We start from the raw sequence: 20,344 nt of genomic DNA on the forward strand, positions 1-20,344 counted from the left end.
CTCTAATAATAATGGAACCTTATCAAGGAGGCCCAACCTGGTCATGTCAAGTAGCACTATCTACCACTCTGTCTTCCGTTTTTCTTCAGAGTACTTATCCTCAATCCAGATTATATATCTGATTGCTTTCCCCCACTAGAGTCTAAGTTCCATGGGGACAGGAACTTGGAATTTTAGTCATTGCTACATCTTATACCTGAAATGCCGTAGGTATTTCAGAATGAATGCAGGCTGTATGAGGAGGAAATTAAACTTTCCCCATTTTGTAAGCTACTATAAATTTTCTAATGCATTACTTGTGTTCACCTCTAGGTGGTGATGATGGGCCTTTTCATCTGCTAATGTGTTGCTAAGGATTAGAATGAATTTAAATGTTTCATAGCCTCTGGCCTAGAGGTCTAGGCTTCCTTTCTTTTTTTTTTTTTTTTTTTTTTTTTTTTTTGAGACGGAGTTTCGCTCTATCGCCCAGGCTGGAGTGCAGTGGCCAGATCTCAGCTCACTACAAGCTCTGCCTCCCGGGTTCACGCCATTCTCCTGCCTCAGCCTCCCAAGTAGCTGGGACTACAGGCGCCCGTCACCACGCCCGGCTAGTTTTTTTTTTGTACTTTTTAGTAGAGACGGGGTTTCACCATATTAACCAGGATGGTCTCGATCTCCTGACCTCGTGATCCGCCCGTCTCGGCCTCCCAAAGTGCTGGGATTACAGGCTTGAGCCACCGCGCCCGGCCTAGGCTTCCTTTCTTATTTGATATCTAAAATCTCCTTTAACTCATTTCTTCTTATTCCTGCAGGAGGAAAAAACATGGGCCTTTACCAAAACATTTTCAGTATACCATCTCAGTCTTCACAACCCCATAACTAGGATCATCATCTCCATTTTGGCTAATTGAAAACAGACTGAGAGTAAACTGCCCAAATCTCACAGCCGTAGTAAGTGGAACCCAGATAAGAAATACAGGTTTGGCCATAAACTACTGCCCCTCCAACAGACTTCTTTGATTTATCAAAGAAGTGAATTGTTCTCTTGAGGCTTCAAGAGAATTAATTCCAAGTTTTGAGTTGATAATTTGCGTTTCAGAGATCTCCAGGCTGTCTGCCTCTTTTTCCAACAAGTTCTCTTTTTCACACAAGTACACGCCCCCTTCAGGGAACATTCTTCCAGAAATCCAAAGTCCACTAACAGCATTTCCTGTCCTAGGTGCAGGGAAACGTGTGAAGTCTGGCTGCAGTGCCCAAGAGATAAGAATCTTCCAAGCTGGCTGTTGTCCAGACTTGCCCTCCTCATTGTAGTAAAACACTGGCCAGGAAGACAAAAGTGCATCTGTGAAAGGAAACAGAAAGCCATCTGGTCCTCAGGGAAAGGAGGATTTCAATTTTTCCTCTGGGCCCAGGGCTAAGGTGATAGAGGTCTGACACTGGAAGCTCTTTAAATGCAATCTGAGGGCTGGGTGAGGTGGCTCATGCCTGTAATCCCAGCACTTTAGGAGGCCAAGGGCGGGGGAATCACTTGAGGTCAGGAGTTCCAGACCAGCCTGGCCAAAATGGCAAAACCCCGTATCTACTAAAAATACAAAAAAAATTAGCTGGGCGTGGTGGCACGCACCGGTAATCCCAGCTACTCGGGAGTCTGAGACTTGAGAATCACTTGAACCCAGGAGGCAGAGGTTGCAGTGTGCCAAAATCATGCCACTGCACTCCACCCTGGGGGACAGGGCCAGACTCCATCTCTAAATACATAAATAAGATCTAAAAGTTGGGGAAGTTAGGGGCATGAAACGGACTCATATAGTCAAAGTAAGTCACTGCAAGATTTGGAATCTGACATCAGGTTTCACGAGTCTTCTAATTTTCTTGCTATAGTATATATAAGCTTTAATTTCTAAGGACATTATTTTATTTTTTCAGACGGAGTCTCACTCTGTCGCCCAGGCTGGAGTGCAATGGTGCGATCTTGGCTCACTGCAACCTCTGCTTCCTGAGTTCAAGTGATTCTCCTGCCTCAGCCTCCTGAGTAGCTGGACTACAGGCACCTGCCACCATGCCCAGCTTATTTTTGTATTTTTAGTGGAGATAGGGTTTCACCATGTTGGCCAGGATGGTCTTGATCTCCTGACCTTGTGATTCACCCGCCTCAGCCTCCCAAAGTGCTGGGATTGCCCGCATGAGCCACTGCCCCTGGCTCATTATTTTTTTATTTTTGAGATGGAGTCTCCCTCTGCCGCCCAGGCTGCAGTGCAGTAGGTGATCTCAGCTCACTGCAACCAGCACCTCCCAGGTTCAAGCGATTTTCATGCCTCAGCCTCCCGAGTGGCTGGAGTTACAGACACATGCCACCAGGCCTGGCTAACTTTTGTATTTTTAGTAGAAATGGGGGTTTCACCATGTTGACCAGGCTGGTCTCGAACTCCTGACCTCAAGTAATCTGCCTGCCTCGGGCTCCCCAAGTGCTGGGATTACAGGCGTGAGCCACTGTGCTTGGCCAGGACATTATTTTATACAGAGCCAAAACTCCTCGTAGTACAAACTTAGCTCAATTTTGACAAATTTGTAAGATCAGATAAATATGTTTAGAGATTTTGAGGGCATATCCCCTCCTTTCATTACAAATCTCACATTCCTTAGTCCCTTTTATTTAAACCAGATTAGAAAACCTGAGAAAGTTTTTTAGAACATGGAGTGGTATACCTGAGAGCACAGCAAACACCTATGTCATTGCTTTGTGATTATGTGCATCAGTATATTTCTTCCTCTAGTAACAGAATATTCTGTTCTCCAACTTGTAACCATGCAACATTCACTGAGAACTCTTTTTTTATGAGACAGGGTCTCCGTCACCCAGTCTGGAGTTGCAGGGATCTCAGCTCCCTGCAACCTCTGCCTCCCCAGGCTCAAGCAATTCTCCTGCCACAGCCTCCTGAGTAGCTGGGATTACAGGCGTGCACAACGACTGCCTGGCTAATTTTTGTACTTTTAGCAGAGGCGTGGTTTCACCATGTTGGCCAGGCAGGTCTCAAACACCTGACCTCAAATGATCCACCTGCCTTGGCCTCCCACAGTGCTCGGATTATAGGCGTGAGCCACCGTGCCTGGCCACTGAGAATTCTCTTAAGAGCTACCTGGGACTGCCACTCCTTCCCTCCTCTGAAGCATATGACTAATAGTGACTATAATGAAGAAAAGGGTAGATAAAGCTTTAAGAGTAAATTGCACAGTTGCCTCTAGAGGGCAAACAAGGTTAGTTTTAATCTACTGCTTCCCTATTCAGCTGACTCGGCTAATAATTCTTCAGTCTGACTACAAAGTCCAAAACAAACCTAGCTTTGCTTCCTGTCATGCTAGGAGTCAGGTTTATAGATGACTACTGTGGTTGGATTTGAATACAATCCTTCTTCCCTGGGATTAGAAAAATTCAGGTCTAGAGACTGTCAAAGATGGTGCTCTGTTTCAATCAAACACTTGGCTCTGTGGGACTATCCAAGCCAAGGAAAATGAGTTAAGTTGAATTATGACAGAAATCTTTATTAAAATGTGTCTTTCAGTAATATGTTTAGCATTCAATATACACACATACATATGTACACTCTTTGACACACCTCACGGATTGCTGCCATCAGTTTAACCAATAAATTAAAACTAAAAAGAGGGAGGGGAGGGGAGGGGGACTAACGCCAAACTTTTCATGTTTTATCTGGTAAGAAATTGTGAATTTCTCAGAATTTCCCTGGGTGAAAACCTGTGACCAGAGAATCTTTGAAATAAAATACATAAATCCCTACCCCTTGCCAAAAAAAAAAATAAATAAAAAAAAAAAAAAAATCCAAAAGATGCAGTTACAAGTGTGCTTCTCAGAACAGGAGCATACATTCCACTTCATACTCTGGCTTCTCCACCTTCTGGCTTCAAGACAGTTTGTCCCTCGGCTAGGGCAGAGAGGTTCATATGGGCACTTGGGCTCGGTGCACCTTGGGCTCTGGGGGTCGAGGGGCAGGCTGCAGTATGGGAGCGGGGGGAGCCACACTCATCTGAAGTGATGTCTGGCACATCGTCTGACTGTGTATCAGAGCTCTCTAGGTCACTGCGGATGCTTTCAGGCTGGGCCAGGCTGATGTCCCAAGGTTTGCTGGCCAGGCAGTCTTTCTGTTCACAGCTTTGGTGTCTGCAGGGGGGATCCTCTTCACTGCCTCCGCCACCACTACCTTCTTCTTCATTCTCTGCCATCTGAGCATGAACATGGAGCGAGTCCTCCGTGCTGCTTCCACTCACCAGCTGATAGTGGCTTGGTTTGGCTTCAATGTCCACTTGGATTTCCATATTGTTGCATTCTCTGTGGAGACAAAATCCACTTTGCTGAGTCATGCATGGGTCATGCTAAACCTGTTGGTAAAAGCAGTTTGTGGGTTCAGGATTAGGAATTTCAAAAAGATAGGTAAACAGTGAGCTAGAGCTCACTTTTAACAAAAATAACATTTTAATCTAACACTCAAATGAGATGGAGGCTGGATGTGGTGGCTCATGCCTATCACCCCAGTGCTTCGGGAGGTCGAGGTGGGAGGATCGCCTGAGTCCAGGAGTTTGAGACCAGCTGGGGCAACAAAGTCAGACCCTGTTTCTAAAATGAAAAAACATTAACTGGGCATGGAGGCACATCCTGTAGTCCCAGCTACTCGGGAGGCTGAGTGGGAAGATCACTTGAGCCCAGGAGTTCAAGGCTGCAGTGAGCTATGATTGTGCCACTACACTCCAGCGTGGTTGACAGAGCAAGACCCTGTCTCTAAAAAAATAAAAATAAAAATAAATTACATGGAGAAGAGGAATTAGGTCCTTTTTGCTGATTTAACTATACATGCACACGTGTGCTCAGATGCACACACACATATATCTCAGCCAATCTCTTTTAACATATAGAAAGAGCTGCCAAAATTCAACTAAGGGTCAGAGCCCCACGCTAGCTTACTCAAAATAGAAAAGTAAAAGTTTTTTACTACCATGCCACAAGTAGAAGCAGCCAGAATACCTACCAGTGGGAGTACCACAATCACACCATCCCAGATACACTAGTTTCTCAAAATGAAAGAGAAAGAAGCTATGGGAACCCTATCAAGCAAAGGGCAAGCAGAAACCCTAGACTCGAAGACATCAATGAACCCCAATCTAGCTCTTTAAGTTCCATGTAATTATACACTGTTGCAATAGCCAAAAACGACAAAAAATTAAAAAAAAAAGAATGAAAAAAATATATAACAGGAAGAAAGAAATCTCTAAAAATCAAGTACTAACAAGAAGAATCAAGAGATGCCAAACACTCTAGTACCAAGAACTTGCTCAAATGAATTCACAGGTTACACTATATATCCCACAAAATGGTACACAGAACTCTAACATGAGGCATTGAACTTCTGAAGACCTAGTACCCAACCAAAAAATGCAACCTCTCCTGGACATCTGACTGTTCACATACCTGTCCTGTGGGTTGTAGGAACTGATTATGGAACCGGCCATAGCACGAGTGCTTGCGTTGTCACTAATTGCACCAAGACTGGCTGTGTCTTTGGGGAAAATTTCCTTTTGGACATCGGCTTGAACTTCTAACCTGTGTAAAGAGGGGACGTTCAAGTTAATATGAGACCTGAGTATTCCAAGACAGTCTGCTTCCTGGCACACATCTCTTCCATTACTCTCCTGCAAACTGTGGTTGTCTGATCTCCAATTGTCAAACAGCGCAAATAGATGCCATACATTTTTTCTCTTAAATATCTATTGAAATCGTCCCCTCCTTTCTATCCCCACAGCTACTGCTTAACTTCAGGTTTTCATCATCTCCTGCCTGGATGACAACAATTGGGCTCCCTCTCCAGTAGCCCTTAAGTCCAAGTCAAACAACCTCTAGAACAGTGCCAGTGTGAATAAAGAACCAATCACTCTAACAATTCTCTAACTCTTGGCTCCCTACTGCCAACAGGCATTTAAGATCTTCCTGATCTGCCAGGAAGCTCTCTGTCCAGTTCTATTACTCCCTATAGATCCGAAATCATAGTCACTCTGAATTTTTTCTTTCTTTAAATACCTATACATTTTATACTTCCGTGACTTTGCACACGCTATTCCGTCTCTCTAGACATTTCCTTTCTCTACCAGACAAACTTATACTCAGTCCTTAACAACAAAGGAAACATCACTTCCCCTTTCATCCCAGCAAACCATTCACTTCTTGCTAAGTACTCCCATAGCACCTGCCTACTTATTATTTTTTTTAGAGGGAGTCTCACTCTGTCACCCAGGCTGGAGTGCAGTGGCACGACCTCGGCTCACTGCAACCTCTGCCTCCCAGGTTCAACCGATTCTCCTGCCTCAGCCTCCCAAGTAGCTGGGATTACAGGTTCCCACCATCACACCCAGCTAATTTTTGTATTTTTAGTAGAGATGGAGTTTTACAATGTTGGCCGGGCTGGTCTTGAACTCCTAACCTCAGGTGATCGCCCACCTAAAAAAGGTGCTGGGATTACAGGCATGCGCAGGCCCTGCCTACTCATTATTATGCATCTCTCACTCCTCTGTTAACTCCACAAAAGGAGAAACCACAACTCATTCATACTTTACCTTCCCTGCCTTGCACATAATAGCAAATCAAACATTTAACAATCAAATTACCGCCAGGGAATGAGACTGAAGGACATATAGGAGCCAACCTCTTCCCTCCTCTTGGAGCAGCAAACTTTCCCAGTAGTATCTCAGAGCCCATAACTATTTCCTTTCTTGGCTCCAACACCACTTTGTTGCACACTTAAGTATTTCCTCATAATGGGTTTCACAGTCAAACCCATCTGACTCATTCATTTCCTATAAAATAAAGGCTTTCACAGAACTAGAACAGCTGGACTGGCTAAGCTGCAGTTTCAGCAAGTCAGTCTCCAATTATGTCTGTCTGCTTATTTACAGGGGTGTTGGTTTTAAGAAAGCACAGCAGTGAATACGCCAGCATGTGGGGGCGGGATCCCCTGACAAGAGACAACCAGAGTCATGAGATGCACAGACGGGTCAGTAGCAGCCTGCAGCTGCACATTCAAGCAGCTTCCATCCTACTGCCTGAGCCTTTGCTCTGCTGCTCCAGCCTCAGGTGCCCTTCAAAAATGTGCCAAGGCCCAGGGAAATGAGGGAATGCATGGAAAGTGCATAGTGTCAGAGACCTGGGGTCTAGTTTCAGGTCTGCCACAGAATCACTCTGAGTTGGAAGAGTCTTTCAGAAAGGCCTCCTACTTACATGGTTCTCAGATGCTGGTTCATGCAACGGCTGTGCTAGAATTACCTGGGGAACTTTTTCAAAACACAGATCACCCCCTAGGTGCCACTCCAGGAAATTCTAAGTTATAAATTCTGGGATGGGGCCCTGAAGTCTATTTTTAGGAGGCTCCCAGGTGACTGACAGGCACTCAGGTGTGAGATCCAGTCCACCTGCCATCTGTTGTTCGAATCCTTCTTATAGCCAAATGGCCATCTGGTCTCACTGTAAACATTTCCAGGGATAGGCAGCTCAGTATCTACTAAGGTAGCCTTTTTCCTCTTTGGGCTTTCATGTTGCTTTTCCCTATATTCACTATACTGAACAAAAATTAGTTTCCCTTTAGCTTCTGTCAAGTCATAAATATACATGACTATAATCTACCTTTTGGTATGAGGCATAGAAGTCTAATCCTTTTCACAGTTGAAGGTCCTTTCAGATAGCTGAAGGCAACCATCTCCCTCTTCCTATCCTGCTTTGTTCTACCTTTACCCCCACCAGGCCTTTCTTCTCCATTGCATTCAACTAACTGCTTCTCAGGCAACATGTTATGCTCCTCTGAAAATATATACTCTGGTCTGCCTAACTAGTGAAATAACCAAGCAAGTCACAACCTTTTTAGTTACAAAGCTTTACATATTTTCAACACAAGTACATAGAATTGATTTCCCTTACCTAGCAAATGGAAAAAGAAAGGTAATAAGGATTGCAATATCAATAAACCAGCTGGGAGCAATGGTTCATGCCTATAATCCTAGCACTTTGGGAAGCCGAGTTGGGAGGATGGCTTGAGGCCAGGAGTTCAAGACCAGCCTGGGCAACAGAGCAAGACCCCATCTCCACAAAAAATTTAAAACGTTAGCTGGGTGTGGTGTGTGCACTTGTAGTCCTAGCTACGCAGGAGGCTGAGGTGGTAGGATTGTTTGAGTCCAGAAGGTTGAGGCTGCAGTGAGCCATGACTGTGCCACTGCACTCCAGCCTGGATTACAGAGTGAGAAAAAAAAAACAAAAAAATACCCCCAAAGCCCACTATCAATAAACCACAATGGGCTGGGCACACTGGCTCACGCTTGTAATCCAAGTACTTTGGGAGGCTGAGACAGGTGGATCACAAGGTCAGGAGCTTGAGACCAGCCTGGCCAACATGGTGAAACCCTGTCTCTACTAAAAATACAAAAATTAGCCGGGCATGGTGGTCCGTGCCTGTAGTCCCAGCCTCTCGGGAAGCTGAGGCAGGACAATCACTTGAACCCAGGAGGTGGAGGCTGCAGTGAGCCAAGATTGCGCCACTGCACTCCAGCGACAGAGCAAGACTCCGTCTCAAAAAATAAAATAAAATAAATAAGCCATGATACAGCATAAATGCTACTGAAAGTCAATGACAAGCCTAAAGGAGACCACAGCTTTAGGAATTCTATAAAAATGCCTACTCTCCCTTCCTGAAGCAGTCAGCCTCGGGCAGTCAAGGGAGAATCCGAAGTCAGGATTATCCTTTATATAGCGGCAGCTATGGTGCAATGCAAAGAACACTGAACTTTGCATAACTGATGTAACCTTTTTTTCTAAGCTTATTTCCTATTTGCAAAAGTAAAAAAAAAAAGGCTGAGTGCAGTGGCTCACGCCTGTAATTCCAGTGCTTTGGGAGGCAGAGGCTGGTGGATCACAAGGTCAGGAGTTCAAGACCAGCCTGGCCAAGATAGTGAAACCCCGTCTCTACTAAAAATACAAAAAATTAGCTGGGCGTGGTGGCGGGCGCCTGTAATCCCAGCTACTCAGGAGGCTGAGGCAGGAGAATTGCTTGAACCCAGGAGGCAGAGCTTGAGGTGAGCTGAGATCGCGCCACGGCACTCCAGCCTGGGCGACAGAGCAAGACTCCGTCTCAAAAAAAAAAAAAAAGAAAAAAAAAAAAAAAAGTAAAAACAAAACAAAACAAAAACCATCAACAATGAAATCAAAATAAGATGATATATGGCACAAGCCTGGCATAGAGAAATGGCTCAATGCATTACTTCTTATAATTCTAACCATTTCTGTCAGAAATTATCTATTTGTTTACCTGCTGTATTTTCCCTTGCCACTGGAGAGAATGCCGCCACTTAGCGTGCCCCCTGAGAGGGCTGCAAAGCTGGCTGTTTCGCTGTAAGGACCTTGCATAACACTGAGTCCATCTGTAGGGCTTCCACTAGTGCTCAATACACTAGTCAGGCCTTCAATGCTGCTTTCCCCAATGCTGGGATTCTTGAGGGCTCTCCAGGCATCTGCCACTGGGGATAGAACCAGACATCTCAAATCAAGACAGCAGAGCATCCGAACAGTGGGCATTTTCCTGCAATGACTTTTCAGAGTACTAATGTATTCACTTAATGAACAGGTACTGTGTGCAGTCGCCACATATCGAGTGTTTTAACATATGTTCATATTTAATCCTCCAAATAACTAGGCATTAGTAGCCTCAATTTTAGGTGAGAAAACTAAAATTTAAAACTAAATGACTTTGGCCGGGCGCGGTGGCTCAAGCCTGTAATCCCAGCACTTTGGGAGGCCGAGATGGGCGGATCACGAGGTCAGGAGATCGAGACCATCCTGGCTAACACGGTGAAACCCCGTCTCTACTAAAAATACAAAAAACTAGCCGGGCGAGGTGGCAGGCGCCTGTAGTCCCAGCTACTCGGGAGGCTGAGGCAGGAGAATGGCGTGAACCCGGGAGGCGGAGCTTGCAGTGAGCTGAGATCCGGCCACTGTACTCCAGCCTGGGCGGCAGAGCAAGACTCCGTCTCAAAAAAAAAAAAAAAAAAAAAACTAAATGACTTGTCCAAGGCCATGGCAGTTACACGAAACTATAACTCTGATTCTAAGTCCACTATTCTTTCGACTACACTGTTGCTTCCATGTAACCAAATGTGAAGATTTAAAAAATATGTTTGGGTCATGTGCTGATTTTAATAGGAAGCTTCCAGTAGAAAGCTAGAAGAACCTTTGGGGATCTCTGTGCCCTACGTTAGTTACTACGGTAAGTAGAAACCACATTAAAGTAAAAGTCAGTCAAGCCTGTAATCCTAGCACTTTGGGAGGCCGAGATGGGCGGATCGCGAGGTCAGGAGATCGAGACCTGGCTAACACGGTGAAACCCTGTCTCTACTAAAAAATACAAAAACTAGCCGGGCGTGGTGGCGGGCACCTGCAGTCCCAGCTACTCGGGAGGCTGAGGCAGGAGAATGGTGTAAACCCGGGAGGCGGAGCTTGCAGTGAGCTGAGATCTGGCCACTGCACTCCAGCCTGGGCGACAGAGCGAGACTCTGTCTCAGAAAAATAAATAAATAAATAAATAAAGTAAAAGTCAGAAGACTTGCTCTAGTCTCAGCTCTGTGAAGCTCTTAACAGATAGTGAGACAAAAGCTTAAAAAAATTCCCATTTAGGCCAGGTGTGGTGGCTCACGCCTGTAATCCAGCACTTTGGGAGGCCAATGTGGGCGGATCATGGGGTCAGGAGATTGAGACCATCCTGGCTTAACACGGTGAAACCCCAAACCCTGTCTCTACTAAAAAAAAAAAATTGGCCAGGCATGGTGGCACGTGCCTGTAGTCCCAGCGACTTGGGAGGCTAGGGCAGGAGAATTGCTTGAACCTGGGAGGCGGAGGTTGCAGTGAACAGAGATCGTGTCACCGTACTCCAGCCTGGGTGACAGAGACTCTGTCTCAAAAAAAAAAAAAAAAAAAAAAAAAAAAGAAATTTCCATTTAAATGGGGATAATAGTCCCATCCTCCCTAGTCAGAGAGCTGTTTGTTGTAAAAAGCAAGTGAGATAATTGTGTAAAATACTCTGAAAATTATCAAATACTGTGCAGATATAGAGACGTTATTATAATCACTACTACTACCAGCATACTTGGAGTTACTTGGAATCCTACTAGTTTGTACCTGCCACACAGAGGCAAGTACCAGGGGAATTAACCTAGTAACTTTGGAACAAAGAAATGAAAAGCTAAAAATACTTTACCCCCTACAAAGCTCATTATCCAAAGTAATCCAATGACAATCTCCCTGTAAAATGTGCTGAATTTTACTGATTTTTATCTTGTATATCATAAATTCAAATGACAATAAACATCCTGCTTTTTACCTGTGATTGGACCATCATCTTCATCAAATTCAATTTTCACTCCTTTTCCGTTGGCTGTGCTAACTCCACAGCCACCTCCACGACAAAGAGAAATGGGCACAACCCCATAGACATATGCCAGCATAATGGGGACACCAATACCTGGGGGAAGAGAAGGAAACATGTCAGCTGGCTATTAGGTTGCAAGTGCCCTGAATTCTTCTTCCCAGTCCAGGCACGGACAAACTACTTTATAAAGAAAAAAAAGACAGAAAATGGCTATCCCAAAAAGGTTGCCTGGTGTGACAGAATGATGATCAGGCTAGAAATCAGAAAGGTCTGGATTACATTCTTGGCTCCATTTACTAGCTGTATAACCTTGGACCTATCTTCCAGGGTTGTCAATAATCAAATGAGAATGTTATGTACTGTGCCTTGCACAGTAAATATATGTTGCTTTCATTTTCCCCTCTTCTGATCACTGCTGAAATGCTAACCCAATCAAGAATCAAATATTAAATAAGTGACTACTGCTTGGAGTTTAGGATCTCCTCAGGATGTTAATTCCAAAATCTTACTGCTGTGTGAGGTAGAATGATTTACCTGTTAAGAGCACAGGATCTGAAGGCAGATTAACTTGATTCATGTCCCAGCTAAGTGACCTTGGGAAAATTACTGTACCTTTCTTTTTTTTTTTGAGACAGAGGCTCGCTCTGTTGCCCAGGCTGGAGTGCAGTGGCGCGATCTCAGCTCACTGCAAGCTCTGCGTCCTGGGTTCACGCCATTCTCCTGCCTCAGCCTCCCGAGTAGTTGGGACTACAGACGCCCACCACCACAGCCAGCTAATTTTTTGTATTTTTAGTAGAGACAGGGTTTCACCGTGTTAGCCAGGATGGTCTCGATGTCCTGACCTCAGGATGCCCACCTCAGCCTCCCAAAGCACTGGGATTACAGGCGTGAGCCACTGCACCCAGCCAATTACTGCACCTTTCTATTAAAATTGTGCTTCCTTTTGTGAGGATTAAATAAATTAATATATGCAAAATTCTCAGAACCACTCCTGGCACACAAAGAGCCACATTAAATGTTACACTACTACTATTCTAAAACAAACTCTTATGCCTCCCAAAATAATGTGAAGCATTAAACAAATCAAAACAAAAGTAATTTTGTTTTGTGGATTTCATGGCAAGTAGAGAAGGAAGATGAAAGGTGAAAACTAGGGCTTAAAATAAGTTTATTCAACCTTTTCTATGTGCCAAACGCAGTTCTAGGCATTAATTTAAGAACAAAAGATCGCACAATCTGATAATTTGGTGTGGCTGAAAAACTTAAAAATAATCATAATCATGGTGCCTAATAGAATTAACTATCAAGGTGGGTTGGCATAAAATGTAGGAGTCTTTGAGAAACATCTGGCCATCTGGCTAAACTACTATGGTCAGAAAGCTGAGAGAGAAGAGGTGTGTGGTCCTGACCAGCTTACCAACACTAACTGCAGCAATAACTGGGGATGCAATGACAGACAAAGTCACTCCTCCAGTGATAGCCAAATTCCTCTTGTGTTTGGAGGTTTTCCTTCCCTCATACCTGCTGTGAATCTAAGAACAAAAAAAGAAAATCCAGGTCAGCAGGTTAGGACATCAATCTTTTGCCAGAGAAAAAAAGGACAGGTGACTGTTCATTTGTAAGTTATCTATATATTAAAACATATCCTCTACCCCAAATAGGCATCTTTCTCAAATTTTAACCTAACTCAGACCTAGAAGATATAAAACAATACAGACAAAGTTAAACCAAAAAGAGACAAAATAACTCAGGGGAATGAAGTAAGCATTTTACCTTCTTCTTCTTCTTTTTTGTTTTTGGAGTCTGTCACACAGGCTGGAGTGCAGTGGTGCCATCTTGGCTCACTGCAACCTCTACCTCCCTGGGTTCAAGCAATCCTCCCACCTCAGCCTCCCTAGTAGCTGGGACTATAGCCACATGCCACCATACCTAGCTAATTTTTCTATTTTTGGGGGCAGAGATGGGTTTGCATGTTGCCCAGGCTGGTCTCAAACACCTGGGCTCAACCGATCTACCTGTCTTGGCCTCCCAAAGTGCTAGGTCATGTATTACAAATGTGAGCCACCATGCCCAGCCCAGCATTCTACCTTTAAGTCACTGAGACAAGCCAGGCTCAGGATGTTAATCAGAACTTTCAGATCTCATGGGGGTTTATGAAAATCAATTTAAGAAAGGAAGGTTATTTTTATCTAAGAACCAGCTGGTTTTCAGGCAGCTCTGAAACATAGCTCCTTCCCATTTCCCTCAAACCTTTACCAACAAACCTAAAGTTGAAACAAGCACAGAAACCAGCATGTCTTTCTTACCTTCCTTCCAACATAAACAGGAATGCCAATGACCATGGCAGGAATGGCAATGCCAGCAATGAGAGAAATCCCCACTGGAGCACCAATCAACGTGCCCAGCTGCCAAAGAATTTTCTTCTTACGGCTCCATGGCTTCTTGCCCCAGAACGTACAGCCAGAGGGGCTGCAAGGGAAACAGACTGAAGTTAATGTCAACATTACAAATGCAGCTATTGTTATCAAAGGGCCTGATAACAGCAACAGCCTTCTTTTCAATAAGAGTGATTAACAGGGCCGGGCGCGGTGGCTCAAGCCTGTAATCCCAGCACTTTGGGAGGCCGAGGCGGGCGGATCACGAGGTCAGGAGATCGAGACCATCCTGGCTAACATGGTGAAACCCCGTCTCTACTAAAAATACAAAAAACTAGCCGGGCGTGGTGGCGGGCGCCTGTAGTCCCAGCTACTCGGAGGCTGAGGCAGGAGAATGGCGTGAACCTGGGAGGCGGAGCTTGCAGTGAGCCGAGATCGCGCCACTGCACTCCAGCCTGGGTGACACAGCGCGAGACTCCGTCTCAAAAAAAAAAAAAAGAAAAAAAAAAAAAAAAAAAGAGTGATTAACAGAAAAGTTTACGGGAAATGAATATATTACACAAGGGAGAGCAAAGGGCAAGGCCAGACTATTAGAGCTCTGGGCTCTTTAACTTTTTTGGTTGTTGTTGTAAAGACAGGCTTCCAGATTTGAAACTCCTTTTCCATTCTTCTCTGCTGAATTCTGTCTTCCCTAACCCACCAAAACTGATCTAGCTTCCATGACTGACAATACTTGGGATGCTGCATAGCCTTATGAACTTGACACCCCATCCAGACACACTGCACCCTTCAGCTAATGAACACTCTGATTTGTGTAGTTTTCTTGGCATATGTCCTACCATACCTAATAGATACTGCAAACCATGTTCCTGGGAGAGGATATAAAAAGACCTCATCATAACCTTTGTATCAGTTTGGTATTCTGAGGTTTGGCTACTTTTACATTCAGCCCTTCTGTGCCCAATCATTTTTGCCCATTCTCTTTGTGCTATCTTCTCTATTAGAAGGGATAAGCAATTTTGAAAATAGGGATCATGTCTTATTCACCTGTATGTCCCCAATGACTAGTACACAGTAAGTACTCAAATGTTTGAAAAACTGGAAATGAAGGTGTTGTGTTTCATTTACATGATGAATGTTTGTAAATATTAACACATTTTTTTTCTGTAAATATCAGCAAACATTTTGCTTGTAAATATTAACTCCTCCACAACAATATTTTAATATTCACTCAATGAGGCTGGGCACGGTGGCTCACGCTTGTAATCCCAGCACTTTGGGAGGCCGAGGCGGGCGGACCACCTGAGGTTCGAGTTCGAGACCAGACTGGCTAACATGGTAAAACCCCGCCTCCACGAAAAATACACAAATTAGCTAGGTGTGGTGGCGGGCGCCTGTAATCCCAGCTACTTGGGAGGCTGAGGCAGGAGAATCACTTGAACCCGGGAGACGGAGGTTGCAGTGAATCAAGATCTAGCCACTGCACTCCAGCCTGGGTGACAGAGTGAAACTCTGTCTTAAAAAAAAAAAAAAAAAAATTAAAAATTCACTCAATGAATTCCTTGGGAACTCACTAAATGCAAAAAACTGTAAAAAAGTCACAACTCTAGCCTCAAGATATTTACAGTTTAGTAAGATAAGACATGTACGGCCGGGCGCGGTGGCTCAAGCCTGTAATCCCAGCACTTTGGGAGGCCGAGACGGGCGGATCACGAGGTCAGGAGATCGAGACCATCCTGGCTAACATGGTGAAACCCCGTCTCTACTAAAAAATACAAAAAACTAGCCGGGCAAGGTGGCGGGCGCCTGTAGTCCCAGCTACTCGGGAGGCTGAGGCAGGAGAATGGCGTAAACCCGGAAGGCGGAGCTTGCAGTGAGCTGAGATCCGGCCACTGCACTCCAGCCTGGGCGACAGAGCGAGACTCCACCTCAAAAAAAAAAAAAAAAAAAAAAAAAGACATGTACATGAAGTATAAAGTACTGATGATATTTATGACAAAAGATAAAAAGTCAAAGAATGAGGCAGAAAAAGGTGAGGCATCATGGATGAAATGGCATGTAAGTGGCTCTTAAAAGACAAGAACTGAACAAGTTGAGATAAAAGGAGGATACTGGAAGGTAGGCAGAAAGCATTCTAGGCAAAGGAAAGAACATGAACAAGTATGGAGGCAAGACAGCAAAAGGGGAAAAGCAAATCCAGACTACCTGGAATATGGCACGTATAAAAGCAAAGAAAGGTGGAAAGAACTAGAATAGTAGCTGGTGAAAACATAAAAGGAGCATATCAGAAGAACTTTTCACAGCTTCCTTAATCTGTAATGAGAGAAGGGCTGTGTCTTTTTGACATCCTTTTCCCTATATCAGTAAAGAATAAGACTACGAAAGGAATGGATGCATTTCCCATCTTACCTGAGGTAATGCAAGTCTGAGATCTCTTTCATACAAAGCCAGCAGAATTCACAGCCACACACTGCACAGGTCATGTGATTACAGCTTCCATCATTCATCTTGATAATATAAGCACTGCATCGTGGGCATGGCTTGATGTCATCTGCTATGAGTGGGGGAGGAAGAATGGGTAGAAAAACACCCCTAGTTAAATCCAGTTTGATTTAATTATTCCGAGGAGTATATATAAGAAATGAGGCAGCAGTCAAGCACTCTTCACTGAACACTCCAAATTGTACAACCCACTTTACTGGAAGGTTGGCTATGTCTAGACCTCAGGAATTTTCATAAAACAAATCCTATCTCTCATTGAGCTGCCTATCCCAACAACTGGCATCTTACACAGCACTTGAACCACATTCTAGCAAGGAGACTTCCTTAGGGAGAAAGATGTTTCCAAGAAAAATGAAATTTCTACCAGTCGATAGGCTGGCAGATTTAAAAGAAGAATCCTACAGAAAGAATAGCCTGCAGCCTGGAATTAGCTTCACATTTTTAAAAACTTTAGTTCAGGAAATTTATTTTTCAGGTTCAACATGTATCACTGTGATTTGCTGTTAACATAGCTCACAATCCCTTACCCTGATACTTTCAAATTCAAAACCTAAAAACAACTGGGTATGCTATGTAGCATATATACCTGGTAATTTTCAGAGCAAGTTATGAACTATCATAATAAAATGACAATTTAGGAAATTATGCTGTGCCAGGAAAAAGTGAATGGCAAAATCTTTCCTACTAGCCTCTCCCAAATGACATCAGTAAAATAAAAGTACAAAGCAATAAATCCACTGACATTTTAAAATAGGTTTACTCTGACTGTTCAATGTTGGAGCTGAATGTGTGACATTCCTTCTTTTACGGTTAATCATTAATCTATACTAATATTATTTCCTTTTCTTCAATCTGTACTCTACTTCCAAAGGCAGTGAGGCACTTAAGCCAGCTTGAAGGCAAACAGTACAGGTTTAATACTAATTAAATGTCTTTCTGTTCACAATGAAAGTTTTGAAAAAGCCCCTAGCAAAACAAAACAAACTAATTGCTCTTCAATCTGAGACATATTACTAAGAAAGTAGGAACTACATAATTCAATTTTGTTGCATTTTAATTTTATATGGGTTGGATAACCTATAATGGTCAGAGAGGGAAGTGCTATCTCTTTTATAATATTGAAAATACTACCAAATGATATTTTCTGCTCTCTGATCCTTTGGAGCACTTGGGTTATACGACAAGATAATCTCTTTCAGCTTTGGGCTCACATCATGAAATACCAAATAAAGAGACAATGAGATAATGCCAACTTATACCTGGTCCAGATTCTTGCCCATAACTTAGACCTGAAGTATGTTTGGTCCGAACTCGTAAACTCTGGGCCCTCTGTTGACGGGCCATATCGCATGTCTGATTTGGATGCCATATCTGCTTGCAGTGGTAGCAGAACTCAGTCTGGCAACCTTCCCTCTCACAAGTTAGCTTCGGGCAGCTGGCACAGCCATAGGCAATAACAGCATAACTAGGTAAGGAAACAGTAAGAGATACCAGTAAGGTAAGAATGATCTAACCAAAAGAGACATTATTCATCAGAGTTAACAATGTTTGGCACTACCCCACTATCACATATGATACAGAGAAAAGAATACACATACACACACAAGCACATTTGACCAACTGTAAAATATATCCCATGTGAGAAAGTAAATTTCTTTCTTTCTTTTCTTTTTTTTTTTTTGTGAGACAGAGTCTTGCTCTGTCACCCAGGCTGGAGTGCAGTGGTGTAATCTTGGCTTACTGCAACCTCCACCTCCCAGGTTCAAGCAATTCTCCTGCCTCAGACTTCCTAGTAGTTGGGATTGCAGGTGCAAGCCACCACACCCGGCTAATTTTTTTGTATTTTTAGTAGAGATGGAGTTTTGCCACGTTGGCCAGGCTAGTCTCAAACTCCTGACTTCAGGTGATCCACCTGCCTCGGCCTCCCAAAGTGCTGGGATTACAGGAGTGAGCCAACATGCCCAGCTGTAAATTTCTTGAGATTCCAAAAACACAAATCATTTATTTCCTTTAAAAAGTGGAGGTGGAGTATCATATTTATCCTGGATTTCTAGCATTTATTCAATCATAGCTGAAGCTGCTTTAGGAGTAGTTTGTCATAGTAAGTTTCATAAACAACAGGGTACAAAACTATTTCCTTTTGATAGTTTGCTATATTTAGAGAGATTAGTATTCGTTTGTATGAAGGAACAGAACATTAGTGAAATAAAGAGCTATGGCAAAAACGAAAGTTTATTTTTTAATTCTTTTTTTTTTTGAGATGGAGTCTCGCTCTGTCACCCAGGCTGGAATGCAGTGGCACAATTTTGGCTCACTGCAACCTCCGCATCCCAGGCTCAAGCAATTCTCTTGCCTCAGCCTCCACAGTAGCTGGGACTATAGGTGTGCACCACCACACTTGGCTAATTTTTGTAATTTCCTTAGAGATGGGGTTTCACCCTGTGCCCAGGCTGGTCACAAACTTCCGGACTCAAGCAATCAGCCTGCCTCAGCCTCCCAAAGTGCTGGAATTACAGGCATGAGCCACCATGCTACCTTTTCCTTCTTTTCTTTTTTCTTTTTTTTTTTTTTTGAGACAGAGTCTCGCTCTGTCGCCAGGCTGGAGTGCAGTGGTGCCACTCGGCTCACTGCAACCTCTGCCTCCCGGGTTCAAGAGATTCTCCTGCCTAAGTGGCTGGGACTATAGGCACACACCACCACGTGCAGCTAATTTTTGTATTTTTAGTAGAGACAGGGTTTCACCATGTTGGCCAGGATGGTCTCGATCTCTTTTATTTATTTATTTATTTTGAGACAGAAGTCTCGCTCTTTCACCCAGGTAGGACTGCAGTGGCTCTCTCTCGGCTCACTGCAAGCTCTGCCTCCTGGGTTCACGCCATTCTCCTGACTCAGCCTCCTGAATAGCTGGGACTACAGGCGCCCGCCACCACACCTGGCTAATTTTTTATATTTTTAGTAGAGACGGGGTTTCACCATGTTAGCCAGGATGGTCTCGATCTCCTGACCTCGTGATCTGCCCGCCTCGGCCTCCCAAAGTGCTGGGATTACACGCGTGAGCCACCATGCTTGGCTGGTCTCGATCTCTTGACCTTGTGATTCGCCCTCCTCAACCTCCCAAAGTGCTGGGATTACAGGTGTGAGCCACCATGCCCAGCCTTTTTCATTCTTAAGTTCCACAGTGAGGCCAGTCTGACCATAGACACAGAGACAATAACCCTAAATGGACTTATGATCAGCATCCCTCTTGAAAGTTCATTTTATCTTTCCATACTTTTTCAATTCAAATCAATACCTTGAATGTCCTGATAGGCTCCAGAATCCAAGAATACCATGCCTCTATCTTATAAATTAATACAGCATTAATGCCATACCTCCCTTTCTTCTGACACATATTCTTTTTTTTTTTTTTTTGAGACGGAGTCTCGCTATGTCGCCCAGGATGGAGCGCAGTGGCGTGATCTCAGCTCCCTGCAATCTCCTCCTCCCAAGTTCAAGTGATTCTCCTGCCTCAGCCTCCCGAGTAGCTGGAATTACAGGCGCCCACCGCCACGCCTGGCTAGTTTTTTTTTTAAGTAGAGACGGGGCTTCACCATGTTGGCAAGGTTGGTCTTGAATTCCTGACCTCTGGTGATCTGCCTGTCTTAGACTCTCAAAGTGTTGGGATTACAGGCGTAAGCCACTGCACTCAGTTGTGACACATATTCTTCATGTAAAGATTCAGAATTTATCAGCACTAACGTCGACCATTTCTTGTAGTTCATGTTGATTTACCAAGAATTAGTCTCACACAAACAATCCAATATATTTATATAACTATTAGCCTTTCTGATTAATTCCAAATATGTCAATTAAATGCTCAGATTACTCTAATAAGAAAATATAATACTTGTATAAAATAAAATTTTAGCCAGGTGAGGTGGTTCATGCCTGTAATCTCAGCACTTTGGGAGGCTGAGGCAGGAAGATCGCTTGAGGCCAGGATTTTGAGACCAGCCTGGGCAACACAGCAACAAGACCTTTTCT

At 43.9% G+C, this 20,344-nt stretch overlaps 1 protein-coding gene across 4 annotated transcripts in view; it reads right to left on the minus strand.

The window, feature by feature from the left end:
• Positions 1–1,103: 1,103 nt before the first annotated feature.
• The window catches only part of RNF19B (ring finger protein 19B), a 33,404-nt gene continuing 14,163 nt past the window's right edge, over positions 1,104–20,344 (minus strand). Inside the window, exons 2-10 of one of the 4 annotated variants that reach the window (XM_025368633.1) lie at positions 17,581–17,786; positions 16,229–16,373; positions 13,751–13,913; positions 12,862–12,976; positions 11,397–11,537; positions 9,333–9,540; positions 5,459–5,590; positions 3,835–4,324; positions 1,104–1,321 (exon numbers count right to left, since the gene is read on the minus strand). In XM_025368633.1, the coding sequence (XP_025224418.1) occupies positions 3,871–4,324; positions 5,459–5,590; positions 9,333–9,540; positions 11,397–11,537; positions 12,862–12,976; positions 13,751–13,913; positions 16,229–16,373; positions 17,581–17,786 (1,564 nt within the window). In that variant the 3' untranslated portion in view covers positions 1,104–1,321; positions 3,835–3,870. Of the gene's footprint in view, positions 1,322–3,498; positions 4,375–5,458; positions 5,591–9,332; positions 9,541–11,396; positions 11,538–12,861; positions 12,977–13,750; positions 13,914–16,228; positions 16,374–17,580; positions 17,787–20,344 lie in introns of those variants that run through there. The other 3 variants (XM_025368641.1, XM_025368648.1, XM_025368625.1) reach the window with 3 other exon arrangements.

The sequence above is a fragment of the Theropithecus gelada genome, chromosome 1 (assembly GCF_003255815.1).
Source record: "Theropithecus gelada isolate Dixy chromosome 1, Tgel_1.0, whole genome shotgun sequence".
NCBI classification, from domain to species: domain Eukaryota; kingdom Metazoa; phylum Chordata; class Mammalia; order Primates; family Cercopithecidae; genus Theropithecus; species Theropithecus gelada.